The 14,911-nt window shown below is 46.9% G+C and overlaps 1 protein-coding gene across 6 annotated transcripts in view; it reads right to left on the bottom strand.

The window, feature by feature from the left end:
• Nucleotides 1-14,911, bottom strand: part of LOC130290303 (phosphatidylinositol-binding clathrin assembly protein-like) — a 99,280-nt gene that overhangs the window by 32,442 nt on the left and 51,927 nt on the right. For 5 of the 6 annotated variants that reach the window (XM_056537729.1, XM_056537723.1, XM_056537727.1 and 2 more), the window contains 3 exons: nt 6,416-6,552; nt 5,495-5,598; nt 1,086-1,229 (listed from right to left, as the gene is read on the bottom strand). In XM_056537729.1, coding sequence (XP_056393704.1) covers nt 1,086-1,229; nt 5,495-5,598; nt 6,416-6,552 — 385 coding nt within the window. The remainder of the gene's footprint in view (nt 1-1,085; nt 1,230-5,494; nt 5,599-6,415; nt 6,553-14,911) is intronic. The other variant, XM_056537724.1, reaches the window with a different exon arrangement.

Below are 14,911 nucleotides of genomic sequence, written 5' to 3'. Positions count from 1 at the left end.
GGTTGCCATCTGTCTGAGACAAAAGACTGACACTGTCATTAAAAACTACATTGGCTCAGATTTATCACAGTACGGATAACTTTAGGGGGGGAAGGCAGTGGTTGGACCCCACACAATCAGCTAGTTATCTCCTATCTTGTGCAAAAGGGATAACTTTAAAAGATGGGAAAACCTTTTAGTGGTCCATGCCTTTATGGCTGTTACCCCTCCCCTCCAGATTAAGGTCAGTCATGACAGGAGGAGAGGCGTTTTGGAGTTGCTGAGAACTTAGGACACTGCCCTAGCGAAGGAATTCAAAGCTGACAACTGAAAATTCATTAGTATACATCATGTGAGAGATTAAGAGTTCACTGTGTAACACTTGAAGCATTAGCAATATGAGGATGTTTAAACTTCTTTCCCCAGCACCTTTTTAGTTTGGAGTGAGGTTAAAACGACTGAGGGGCTCCACATAACATCTCTTTTTTCTGTCTTGAGATATGACTGACTGACTGAAGGTGCTGATAACGGGCAGATTATTGCCAAGTGTACTCACAATAATTAAGCTTTATAAAGCATACTTTTAACAAGCACCAAGCTACATGTATATAGTCAACTAGCACTTGTATCAGGCAGCTGTTTTATGCTTATGTAAAGAAACCTTACAGGCCCAGGAGCTGGAAGAAAAATTCTGATAAATGTTATTTCCTATCTGGTGTAGTCATTAGACAGACAAACACACACAAATGCCACTAGTCAAGCCAGATATGATACAAAATTAGAAATACTCTTGTAGATATTAATTTTGACCAAAACAAGGTCTGCAAGATTGTACTGACAAACTAGAAGGTCATCTGAATCTCTCACTTAAGGCCTTTAGGTTTTAATTTTAAACAATTATCAGCATAGAATATATTATTTATATATATATATATATATATTATATGAGCTCTTAAAAAAGTGGATTGCTTTTTTGATATTTTATTCTCCCTCTATTCAGGCTTCCTTAAGGATTATTAATAAAATATATATGTTTTAAGTCATATGAGCTTGACATGAAACTATGTACACTTCTGTAGAAATGCAATTATTAAAATGAGATTTACCACTAACAAGTCCCATTGTTGGTTTGGAAGGAAATGTAGATGTATTGAAAGCGGGAGCAGACTTTACAACCTCTTCAACAGGTTGCATGTCAAAGATGTCTAGGTGTGGTGGGGAACTAACTCCATTTGATGATGAAAAAGGCCCTGTCAAGAGAACAAAAACAATTACTGCAAGAAATTGGTACAGATCACGAAAACAGTGCGTCTTACGCAGTTTTCAGATGTAGTAGTTGTGGGACACCCTACTGTACCTCGACCCATGGATGTATGAGATGTATGCATGAGACCACGAGATTGATGTGTTTTAAAAATTGTTATTGTGAATAGAGCAAGTAGAATTTTAAGTTCAGTGGTCGCATTAACCCCTTCCCGACCTATGGCATACATGTACGTCATGGAAGGGAATTATATTATATTGTATTGAATTGTATTATATTGACCACAGCTAAAAGTGCAGTGCTGCGCCCGGTAAGATGGTGGCTATCACTGATAGCCAGCCATCTTGCCTCGGGACCCAGTGGGGGTTTCGTCCGCCCCCCCTCACAGCGATCACCCCTACCAGCTAGTCAAATCTGACTAGCTGAAGGCAGCGTTTCGCACATAAAAATCCTAAGCAGTGTGGAGTGTGTGTCCCGATCACTGGAATCGGGACACACACTGCTCTGCTAGGAGAGCAGAGTGTCCCCCTTCCCCCCGGTGTCCCTTACCTGTCCGGAGCTGCCGGTGTATTGCAGTGGTTGGCAATCTGCCCGTGCCCGACGGCATGCTTTACTTTCACTTTCTCAATTTTTTTTTTTTTTTTTTAAGTTGTACAACAGCTCCCCCTAGTGTCCAAAACTTGGTACGGCATGTTTTGGGCACTAGAAACAATAGGGAGCTATTGTAAAGTAAAAAAAAAAAAAAACATTAAAAAAATTTAAATAAAAGAAATAATTATAATATATCTATCTATCTATCTATCTATATCTATACACACAAACACATTATATATATATATATTTTTTTTTTATATATATATTATATATATATATATATATATATATATATATATATATATATATTTATATTTATATATATATACATATACACACACACACACACCGTATTTATCGGCGTATAACACGCACTTTTTAGGCTAAAATTTTTAGCCTAACGTCTATGTGCGTGTTATACGCCGATAAGCCGCTGCAGTTCAATGATTTAAAGCGGGCGCTTTAAATCAATGAACTGCAGCGGCTTTGCAGGTGCAGAGACAGCCAGCGCTGCCGGCTTCTCTGCCCCTGCCTGCCCTGGGGTCTAGAGCCCTGCTGCCGGCCCTTCTCTCCCCCTGGCTATCGGCGCCGCTGCCCGTTCTCTCCCCCTATCGGTGCCGGCACCGACAGCCAGGGGGAGAAAAGGGGCAGCGCCACCCATTGCCGGCGCCGCTGCCCCATTGCCTCCCCCCATCCCCGGTTGCATAATTACCTGTTGCCGGGGTCGGGTCCGGGCTGCTTCAGGCCTCCGGCGTGCGTCCCCTGCGTCGTTGCTATGCGTTGCACGGTGCATGACGTCAGTGCGCCGTGCATAGCAACGACGCAGGGGACGCACGCCGGAGGCCTGAAGCAGCGCGGACCCGACCCCGACAACAGTTAATTATGCAACCGGGGATGGAGGGAGGCAACGGGGCAGCGGCGCCGGCAATGGGTGCCGCTGCCCCTTCTCTCCCCCTGGCTGTCGGTGCCACTTCTCTCCCCCTGGCTATCGGCGCCGGCAATGGGGCGTCGGCACCGATAGTCAGGGGGAGAGAATGGGCAGTGGCGCAGATAGCCAGCGGTAGAGAAGCGGCGGCAGCAGGGCTCTAGACACCAGGAAAGGCAGGGGCAGAGAAGCGGGCAGCGATGACCTCTCTCCCCCTGCCTTTCCTGGGGGTGTATCGGGGTATACACGCGCAAACACACGCACCCTCATTTTACCATGGATATTTGGGTAAAAAACTTTTTTTACCCAAAAATCCTTGGTAAAATGAGGGTGCGTGTTATAGGCCGATGCGTGGTATACCCCAATAAATACGAGAGATATACATATATATATATATATATATATATATATATATATATATATATATATATATATATATGCGTGTGTGTGTGTATATATATATATATATATTATACACACACACACACACACACACACACACACACACATATATATTCAAAATGTTATTGTTCCCAATAAAAAAACTTGATTTTGAACTTTTGTAGAAAATCTGAAAAAATGCTCATAATAATATAAGCCTTCTAATATCGTAAAAAAGTAAAGGAATGTTTAACAAATGATGCCAACATAAAGTAGACATGTTGTGAATGTGAACTCATAACTACATTTTTTTGGCATGACTATTTCTCTTACAAGTAGAGAGTTTCAAACATAGAAAAATGAAAAAATGTTACATTTTTCACAAATTTGAGCTTTTCACAAAAATCGCTTCATGTATCAACAAAAATTTATCACCAATATAAAGTACAATATGTCTCGAAAAAACAATCTCTGAATCACTTTGCTTGGTAAAAGCAGTTCAAAGTTATTACCACTTAAAGAGACACATGTCAGATATGAAAAAAACGGACTGGGTCATGAAGGCCAAAACTAGCTGGGTCATGAAGGGGTTAAATAAAAGAAAAAACAAAACACCACAAAAGAACCATGGATCAGAGACTGTTTATACACAGGGGGGGGGGGGGGGCAATTTATATGGATACACCTTAATAAAATGGGAATGGTTGGTGAAATTAACTTCCTGTTTGTGGCACATTAGTATATGTGAGGGGGGAAACGTTTCAATATGGGTGGTGACCATGCTGGCCATTTTGAATCCAACTTTTGCTTTTTCAATAGGAAGAGGGTCATGTGACATCAAACTTATTAGGAATTTCACAAGAAAAACAATGATGTGCTTGGTTAACGTAACTTTATTCTTTCATGAGTTATTTACCAGTTTCTGACCACTTATAAAATGTGTTCAATGTGCTGCCCATTGTGTTGGATTGTCAGTGCAACCCTCTTCTCCCACTCTTCACACACTGATAGCAACACCACAGGAGAAATGCTAGCACAGGCTTCCAGTATCCATAGTTTCAGGTGCTGCACATCTCGTATCTTCACAGCATAGACAATTGCCTTCAGATGACCCCAAAGATAAAAGTCTAAGGGGGTCAGATCGGGAGACCTTGGGGGTCATTCAACTGGCCCAAGACGACCAATCCACTTTCCAGGAAACTGTTCATCTAGGAATGCTCGGACATTCCTACATTAACAGTTTCCTGGAAAGTGGATTGGTCGTCGTGGGCCAGTTAAATGGCCCCCAAGGTTTCCCGATCTGATCCCCTTAGACTTTTATCTTTGGGGTCATCTGAAGGCAATTGTCTATGCTGTGAAGATACAAGATGTGCAGCACCTGAAACTACGGATACTGGAAGCCTGTGCTAGCATTTCTCCTGCGGTGTTGCTATCAGTGTGTGAAGAGTGGGAGAAGAGGGTTGCATTGACAATCCAACACAATGGGCAGCACATTGAACACATTTTATAAGTGGTCAGAAACTTGTAAATAACTCATGAAAGAATAAAGTTACATTAAAACCAAGCACATCATTGTTTTTCTTGTGAAATTCCCAATAAGTTTGATGTGTCACATGACCCTCTTCCTATTGAAAAAACAAACGCTGGATTCAAAATGGCTGCCATGGTCACCACCCATCTTGAAAAGTTTCCCCCCTCACATATACTAATGTGCCACAAACAGGAAGTTAATATAACCAACCATTCCCATTTTATTAAGGTGTATCCATATAAATGGCCCACCCTGTAGAATCAATTCAATATAGGGGTCGGTTTAACAAAGACTGTGATGATCTACCAATTAGAGATGAGCGAACTTACAGTAAATTCGATTTGTCAAACTTCTCGGCTCGGCAGTTGATGACTTTTCCTGCGTAAATTAATTCAGCCTTCAGGTGCTCCGGTGGGCTGGAAAAGGTGGATACATTCCTAGGAAAGAGTCTCCTAGGACTGTATCCACCTTTTTCAGCCCACTGGAGCACCGGAAAGCTGAACTAATTTATGCAGGAAAAGTCATCAACTGCCGAGCCGAGAAGTTTGTGACGAATCGAATTTACTGTAAGTTCGCTCATCTCTACTACCAATGTCCAACCAGCGAGGGCCTGATCCCTGACAATTGCTAGAAGAGAGATGTGTCACTTCATCTCCAGTCAGACCCACTAATCTTTTTCTAGGCGGTTGTATGTATATGCCACAAATATATCTTTAACAACAATTTCAACATGTAAAAAGGTCAAAAGCAAGATCCTCAAGACATACCATGTATAACATTTTTAAACTCCCATCACTGCCAAAACAAAACTTTAACCTACCTCCCCATGTATTGTTTGTCGAAGTTGCTATGGCAGGAGTACTTTGTACTGTTGGTACAAACGTTGGTTGCAAGTCAAACAGATCACTGGTAAGGTTCGGCATGCTGAAAAGAACAAATGCTTTTAAATTTACAACATGAGGACTTTGAGGGCAATGACAATTAGGAGAAAACACTCTTCAGAATTACCTTTTAATGCATATTAGGTGTTTGCCAATTATCCGATAATCATCTTTTTCTCACCGGTGCTGTACGTGAAGGTCAGGTCATTGTAACCTAACTATAGTCTGTGGTTTTGTATTCAGAACTACAGACCCTCCTAAGACAGAGAAGCTAACCTTCAGTCACAGACTGCCTTTTAGCTATACCCTTTAAGACTGTCAACACTAAGGAAGTTTTTACCTGGGGAAGTGGGCAACATTGTCCTCCGCTCCCCAACCAGTCAAGAGATCCGTCCATTTCTCTGCATAAACTTCTATGCAGAGAAATGTACAACTCTCACGGCAGTCTGGGGCACAATCCTGCCCACTTCCCCTGCTAATAACTCACTATCTCAGCAGGTCTATGCAGTAAGACCGGGATAATCAACAACTTCTGACATGTCTGATTGACATGTCAAAAGATTTTATTAATGAGTGTAACACTTTAAGAAACATTTTTAAATATTTGTAAAACTTCATAAATTTCCCCCAAAATCCTCACAAAATATATGTAATATTAAGAAATAATGAAACAGATAGATCTGTCACAGAAGGTTCTAGGACTAGATCAATTGGAGGCTACAAAACGGAATCCGTGCTAAATCTTCTTGTGGAAAGGATTATTGGCAACATTGCACGACCATTGGTGAACAATACAGATGGTCAACAACGTGGAAACACAACCTTATACTCCCACTTAATAATTACATTTCTAAGCTCACCTATTAGTTGTTGGTGCAGGTGTTGAGAATAAATCAACAGCTGAACTGGTATTAACACTTTTTCCAGATAAAGTGCTTGGAGAGGTTGATCCGGGTGTAGAATTTGACACAACAGAAATTTCTCTAAGACGCTGTTCCTTAAAAAGATAGAATAGCTTGCATTAAAGGAAATCTCCAGGGAAAAATTACTTTCCCCCATCCATAGGATAGGAGATAAGTAGCTGATCGCAGGGGGGGGGGGGGGTCCAACCACTGGGGCCCAAGCAATCACCGGGACGGGACTTGACGCTCAGTGCAGAGTGCGTGCTCCAGCCGGTGTGAGGTGCAGGAACTGCGCCCCATGCAATTTTACATCTGCCCCTCCCCTCAAGCTGTTTGGAGATTTCTGAACTTATAGCGAGGGGAGGGGAAGACAAAGATGGGCAGGACACAGTTCTGCACCTCCCTCAGCCCCGTACACAGTAGCTCCCCCCTCGCCCCTCCCTCAGGAGGACAACGTAGATTTTCACAGCTCCGCTCCTGGACAGAGATTTTGACAGCTGTGTAAATAAGGTGTGTCCCGATACAGATACTGTTATCGGGACCGATACTGGACACTTACACGAGTACTTTTACTCACGCAAATGTCTTCGATACCTAAACCATAATCCTAAACCTGCCAGCGGGAATCCTGCCGGCAGGTATCATGGAGGTGCGGAAAGCCGCCTGCACTCTCTGCTCCCAAGCTATGCAGTGCACTCGACAGCTGAGCACATATCATAGCCGGGACGTGCATTAACCCTTTAGACGCTGCAATCAAAGTTGATTGCGGTATCTAAAAGTCCTGAGATGTACTGCCGGTTAGCTCAGGTATGCTGATCGGAATCACTGTGGTGTAATCGTGGTGTCCTGATCAGCTCTGAGGATGGCCGGAGGTCCCTTACCCTGCTCCGTCCGTCCGATCGTCATTCCTTTACTGTTGCCAGCCATGACAGGCAGTAGTAAAGGAGAGCCGATAACACTGATCACTGCTATGATATGGCATAGCATTGATAAGTGTATGCAATCCACAGATTGCATGTACTGAAGTAAAAAAAAAAAAATTGTTAAAAATGAATATGAATTAACCTCTTCCCAATAAAAAATGAATTACCCCCTTTTCAAAAAATGTTAAATAAAATAAAAAAATGTTTTTAATATAAAAAACCCTCTTCTAAAAACTAAAAAAAAAAACTTCCCCATTAAAGGAATAAAAAAAAATTAAATGTCACATGACACTGCAAAAAGTGTCGGTAATTGGCATTTGCGAGTACTTAAGAAAAAGTATCGGTACTCGTACTTGTGTCTTAAAAAAAAAAAAGAAAAAAAATGAATTGTATTGGGACATCCCTAGTAAAAATCTACGTCCAGGGGGTTGTGAGAAACACTCTCCTGTCAAGGGAGGTGCACAGTCCCCTGGACGTAGATTAACACAATGGCTCAGTCACACGACCACAAGAGACTTTTACAGCCCTGCTCCTGGATGTACATTTTCATACACCACCTTCAGGAGGATGTGAGAATTTAAGTCCTCCTGAGAGAGGGGAGAGGAGCTGAAGGAGGTGCAGAATTGCATCCTGCCCATCTCTGCCTTCTCCCTTTCAACTTAAAACTGCACTGAGTGCAGTTCTGAACCTCACACCGGCACTCACTCCATTCAATCCTTGGGGACCACTGAAAAAGACCAGAGAACAGCTCTTAGGCATTATCGGTGCTCCCATATAAATGAATGAATTGTGTGACATACGCTCCTCACTTAGAGTGTCGGGGTCCCATCCATGTGATCGCTGGGGGCCCCAGTGAATGAACTCTAGTAATTGCATACAAAAATGTTACAGATAAAAACAGATCACGGCAGTCATACATACATTCCTGTATACAGAATGTATGAATGAGCCCTCATACTTTCCAGTATACAGAAATATAATAAAGTTATAGGGGGTTAGAAAAAGGAGAATTTTTAACACTTACTGTAAAATCTCTTTCTCGAAGGATCCATTGGGGGACACAGACCGTGGGTGTATCTTGCTGTCTCTAGGAGGTGTGACACTATGGCAACAACAAAAAAGTCGGCTCCTCCCAGCAGGATATACCCGCCTTCAGGCTCTGAGGTAATCAGTTTAAGTTCTATAGCAATAGGAGGAGACCATCAGGTCAAGAAGACCCAAAACTGTCCGAGAAGCAGAAGAAAAAACATAACTGAACACACCCTCGGACAGAGAACCAAAGGAAATATCCCAAAAAGGGCAGGAACTGTGTCCCCCAACGGATCCTTCGAGAAAGAGATTTTACGGTAAGTGTTAAAAAAAATCTCCTTTTCTCTATCGGCTCCATTGGGGGACACAGACCGTGGGACGTACAAAAGCCGTCCCTTGGGTGGGCAGATAAGTAATCAGGCAGACGGCCGATATACCGCCGCCTGCAACACTTTACGCCCCAGACTAGCATCAGCCGATGCGAAAGTATGAACTCGGTAAAACCTCGAGAAAGTGTGCAAAGACGTTCAGGTAGCCGCCTGCAAATCTGCGAGGCCGAGGCTCTATTCTGGAGAGCCCAGGATGCCCCAACAGAACGGGTAGAATGAGCCACAACCTTGAAAGGAGGAATTCTCCCCTTGCAGCGATAGGCTTCCGAAATGGCGGACCGAATCCACCTAGAAATGGTGGCCTTGGAAGCAGGTTGTCCCTTGCGACGACCTTCCATAAGGACAAAAAAGGAATCACACTGACGAAATGAAGAGATGGAAGGATAAGCCCGAACAGCCCGGACTACATCCAGCTTGTGTAGTAAGTGCTCCTCAGGATGAGAGGGAGCAGGACAAAAGGACGGGAGGACAATGTCCTCATTGAGATGAAAAGCAGAGACCATCTGGCCGGAAAAAAACGACCTTGTCCTGATGGATCACCAGAAACGCAGAACGGCAGGAAAGACTTTCCAGTTCAGACAAGCCACAAGAAAAACCACTTTCCAAGAAAGGAGGCGGAGAGACACCTCTCTAAGGGGCTCCAAGGGTGCACCCTGGAGGGCACTCAGAACCAATTTCAAGTCCCAAGGGGGAGAAGAGGACAGATAAGGAGGAACAGCGTGCGCTACTCCTTGAAGGATGGTCCGGACATGAGAATTAGAAGCCAGAGGCTGCTGGAAAAGAATAGCAAGCCCGAAACCTGACCTTTAAGGGAACTGAGAGACAACCCCAGTTCCAACCCAGACTGCTAAAAGGAGAGAAGACGGGAACCGAGAAGGTTACCGGAGAGAAGCCCTGAGCCGAACACCAACAAAGATAAGACCGCCAAGAACGGTGGTAAATTCTTGCGGAGGAGGGCTTACGAGCCTTGAGCAAAGTGTGAATGACTGGAAAGAGTACCCGCAGCCCTCAGAACCGTGGTCTCAACAGCCACGCTGTCGAATGTAGCGACTGTAAAATGGGGTGGCAACGAGGACCCTCAGCGAGTAGGTGCATGGGCGGATCGTAAGGCGCAGGGGAGTGTCGTCCAGGAGCCTGACTACGTCGGCGTGCCACGACCTTCGGGGCCAATCTGGAGCTACCAGAATGGCGGGAACGTCCTCTGCTTTGATATGTCTCAACAGCCTGGGAAGGTGCGGAAGAGGAGGGAACAAATAGGGTAGGGCGAAACCAAGAAACCACTAGGGCACCCACGGCAGATCCTGAGGGTCCCGGGACTTGGAACTCAACGGCGGGATCAAGTGATTGAGCCGGAACGCAAAGAGGTCCACTTCCGGAATGCCCCAGAGGTCGCAGAGCTGCACAAAGACCTCCGGATGTAGAGACCACTCGCCGGGGTCGGTGAGGACCGACTGAGGAAGTCCCCTTCCCAGTGGAGCACTCCCTGAATGTGAATCGCCGAGATGGCCGGAACCTTGTTCCCGTTCCAAGTGAGAATCTTGGTCACCTCGGCCATGGTTGCCGAGCTGCAAGAGCCGTCCTGTCGATTTATGTACGACATGGATGTGGCGTTATCTGACAGAACACGGAAGACTGGGACGGGACTGAAGACGGAACTCCCAATGAATAAGAAAAGAAGAATCGCCCACAATTCCAATATGTTTATCAGAAGAAGGGTCTCCAGGGGAGACCAGAGTCCCTGAACCGTCCAATCCCGGAACACGCCGCCCCAGGCTGGCATCCGTTGTAACCACCTGCCAGAGAAGGGGAAGAAACAACCGCCTCTGGAGGAAAAGGGGGCGGAGCCCCCAGAGCAAAGACTGACGGACCATGCGAGAACAATCTGACGATCGATGGATAGAGGAGACCTGTCCCATCGAGAGAGAATCTCCAGATGAAGGGGGCGGTACCTCCATACAAATACGGATGGAGACTGATACCTGGGGCCGAAGGGGGCGGACCCCCCGACCGGAGCGCCAGACGTCTGTCCCGGAAGACCAATTCGGGGAGAGGCCGTGAAGAATCGAAGTCCCGGAAGGGTTAGAGACTGGGTAGGACGGAGGACTGACTTGTCCCGGTTGATCATCCACCCAAAGCGAGTCAGAGTGTGGAGAGTGACGTCCAGATTCTCCAGAGTCTGGGCTCTGGTTGGAGCCTGATGAGAAGGTCGTCAGGTAGGTGTCACCGAGATTCCCCTTGACCGTAACAGGCCCATCACTGGTGCCAGGATCTCGTAAAGACCCAAGGCGCCAAGGCTAGACCAAGGGGAGGACTACAATTGAAAGTACCCTTCTGGAACCGCAAAGCAGAGGTACCGATGATGGCCCGGAAATAATGACACATGGAGGTAGGCATCCTTGATGTCCACCGATGGAAGGAACTCTCCTTGTTCCAGAGACGCCACTACCGAATGGAGAGAATCCATTCTGAAGTGGCGGATGGGAAAGAGACGGTTGAGACGCTTGAGATCCAGAATCGGCGCACAGAACCGACCCTTTGGGGACCACAAAAAGGTTTGAAAGGAACCCCGAAAAACGTTCCCCTTGAGGAACAGGGCCGAAAACCCCCTGGAGAAGCAGGGATTGGAGAGCTGCTCTAAATTGCTTTGCGATAGGAGGAGACCGGGGGGCCTGGAAACGAAAAAAAGCGATCCCCCGGAAGGGAGGCGAATTTGATCCGGTAACCGTTGGACACCACGTCCCTGACCCCAGAGTCCTGAATATATGGGATCCAGATGACTCGGAGAAACAAGAGACGACCTCTCACCCGAAAGAAACAGCGGGTGGGGGCCTTACTGCATGCAGAAGTGGGTTTGCGGTTGTCCGATTTGGGCGCAAAACGGCTTGACCGATTGGAGTCCGACTTCCAAGACGGGCGTGCCCGGAACAAGGGAGCCTTCTTGTCCCTCGAGAGCGCCTGTCAGGACCGTTAACTGAACGGAGAATTGGGTCAAGTCAGCCATATACCGGGTTAGGGAAGAAAACCCGGGCTGGAGTAGCGGCTGGACCCACCGGGACCGGGGGGGCGTCAGGGAGCACCCAGGGGTCTGGGGGAGCAGTGGAGCAGACAGGGCAAGAGGCAGAGCCAGACATTTTAGCATCACAGTGCTACAGAAATAATAAGGCACTGAAATTCAGGTTTCTGCATAGAGGGAGAATAGCCCTAGAGAGGAGACCTGTCCCATGAACTTTCTCCCCTGTTAGCTGCAGAGAAAACCCGCTCCCTGCAGTCAGAGATACTGAACAGGCCAGCCAATAGGAAGGGAGGAGAGTGCCAGAAGCAAGGCACGCGGTAACCGGCCCCTCCACATAGAAAAATCGCGCCCACTGCGCTGATTGGACGCTGCTTCGCGCCCGAGAGGTACAGACGGCCAAAGAAGAACCGTCAAGGCGCCCGCTCCATGTCCCGAGCGCCATGTCAAGTCCGCATAGTGCTCGGGGGAATAGGGCGGGCGGCCTAAATGCTGGCAGAGACGGACGGCAAAAGTGAAAGTAAGCCGGCACTGAAGCACCCGGCTCGTAGCAGCGCCGCGGCTGACAGCCGCATATAAGGCGCTGGGGTAGTAGAACTAAGCACCACACACACACACACAACAGTAAAGTGCCCCAAAACACATGCCCTACATATATGCCCCCTTAGGTGCCACTGCTGCCCCAATAAAAAATGCAGCCCCTGTATAAACCAGCCCCATAAACTGAAGGTGGGCCAAAAACAGGGGGTATCCAGAGGTTGCGAGCTCCGTACCTATGGAGAAAAAGGGGGGGAAAGTACTTACCTCAGTCAGAAGAACTTACCTAATGGAGTCTTCAGTGAAGTCTTCAGCCAGCTTATGGTCCCTGCATCACGCCTAGCTGCTATAGTGCGAGCGAGGAGAGCAGAGACATAGGGGGACCCGGACCCATGAGGTACCACCCAGGTGCTGGCCGTTGGCGAGGGGGAGTTAACAGCGGATATACGCAATGTCTGTGCCCCCTCACTCGCAATGGGGATACGGGGAACTGCAGTCCCTGAGTCCCCACCTGAAAACAGAAAAGAAAAAGGAATAAAAAACGAACACGTCCCTATACTAGGAAAACAAAAAACAGTAGACCTGGTCTGGAGCAAACCAGACCATGTCCACCTCCTTAAACACTAAGCTTAAACTGATAACCTCAGAGCCTGAAGGCGGGTATATCCTGCTGGGAGGAGCCGACTTTTTTTGTTGCCATAGTGTCACACCTCCTAGAGACAGCAAGATACACCCACGGTCTGTGTCCCCCAATGGAGCCGATAGAGAAAGGACATTTATGCATTCCATTTTTGTAAAACAAAAATTTTTTTTTTTTAAAGTAGTACAATAATAGGAAAACTATATAAATTGAGTATTGTTTTAATCAGATTTTTAACAAGGCCTCTGCAAAATGAAAAAAGCAATCTGATTGGTTGTTACGGGCAACTCAGCAACTTTTCTTCTGGACAGGTTTTGATAAATCTCCCCCACACAGTATAAATGAATCAATCCCAACACAGGGCCCTTGTGACAGGAAAATATTAAAATAGTAAAATAATGAGCAATTAAAGGGGTACTCCGATGCTTACACATCTTATCCCCTCCCGTAGGCTTGCATTGAGGGGCGGAGCGTGACGTCACACGGGGCGGGGGTGTGACGTCACATGCCTCCGGCTCTGCGGTCAAGCGTAATCAGATCCGGAGCACTGATTACAAACGGGGTGCCGCGTGTATGATCGCGGGCGTCCCCAGCTGCGGGACTCCCGCGATCAGGCATCTTATCCCCTATCCTTTGGATAGGGGATAAGATGTGTAAGCATCGGAGTACCCCTTTAAATGCACACTACACTATGTTAATTAGTATAACACAGAATTTACTTAATATATTGCATAATCCGGCAGTTGTTAATCCGGGATATTCCCATTTAGCATAAAGTCCTATATATGATAAGGCCTGGAGGGATTCTCACCTCGTAAGTGTGTGGCTGCAACGCTGGCAGGCGTCTGATGTATTTTGCAGCCACACTAGAGGAGACATCAGAAGCCGTGGTTTGAGCGCTGGCAGGCGCTGTTGCACCTGGTCCAGTGGCACAGGACAAAATGCAAGCTGTAAGATGTCAAGTGGAGCTGTAGCTGAAGCGCAGGCGCTGCTGCGGCTAGTCCGATGGCATGGGACACAGTAGCCGTAGGATGACAAGTGAGAAGGAGAAGCCGAAGGATGACAAGTGACTGCTGTGGGATGTTAAATGAGGCTGAAGCTGGAGCGCTATTGCGGCTGGTCCGATGGCACGGGAGACAGTTGAAGCCGCAGGATGGCAGGTAGATACTAGGGATCTACAGATTATCGGTTTTGCCGATATTATCGGACCATATTCACAATTTTGAACATTATCGGTAATTACCCTGCCGATATGCCGATAATGCCCTGCCCCACCCAGAGACGACGACCGCCGCCGCCCCATTGCCTCCCCATAAGATTGCCACATACCGCCGCCGCTGCCCCATTGCCTCCCTGGTGGGGGTTGGGGAGTAATAACCGGAATATCGGTATAAGTTGTCGGCTTGAAAAAGGTCACAGATTATCGGCATCTCAGCAGGTCCTGAGAATTTGTGGCTGATTGTCTGATGTCAGGATTACTCTCAGGATCAACAGGTGAACTGGAGTGATGGATCAACAGCTTACTTAGGCTGGGTTCACACTACGTTTTGTCCCATACGGGAGCGCATACGGCAGGGGGGAGCTAAAAGCTCGCGCTCCCGTATGTGACCGTATGCGCTCCCGTATGTCATTCATTTCAATGAGCCGACCGGAGTGAAACGTTCGGTCCGGTCGGCTCATTTTTGCGCCGTATGCGCTTTTACAACCGGACCTAAAACCGTGGTTGACCACAGTTTTAGGTCCGGTTGTAAAAGCGCATACGGCGCAAAAATGAGCCGACCGGACCGAACGTTTCACTCCGGTGGGCTCATTGAAATGAATGACATACGGGAGCGCATACGGTCACATACGGGAGTGCGAGCTTTTAGCTCCCCCCTGCCGTATGCGCTCCCGTATGGGACAAAACGTAGTGTGAACCCAGCCTTA

This window comes from Hyla sarda, chromosome 9, assembly GCF_029499605.1.
Source record: "Hyla sarda isolate aHylSar1 chromosome 9, aHylSar1.hap1, whole genome shotgun sequence".
Lineage (NCBI taxonomy): Eukaryota > Metazoa > Chordata > Amphibia > Anura > Hylidae > Hyla > Hyla sarda.
This window is presented reverse-complemented; position numbering and strand designations above follow the sequence as displayed.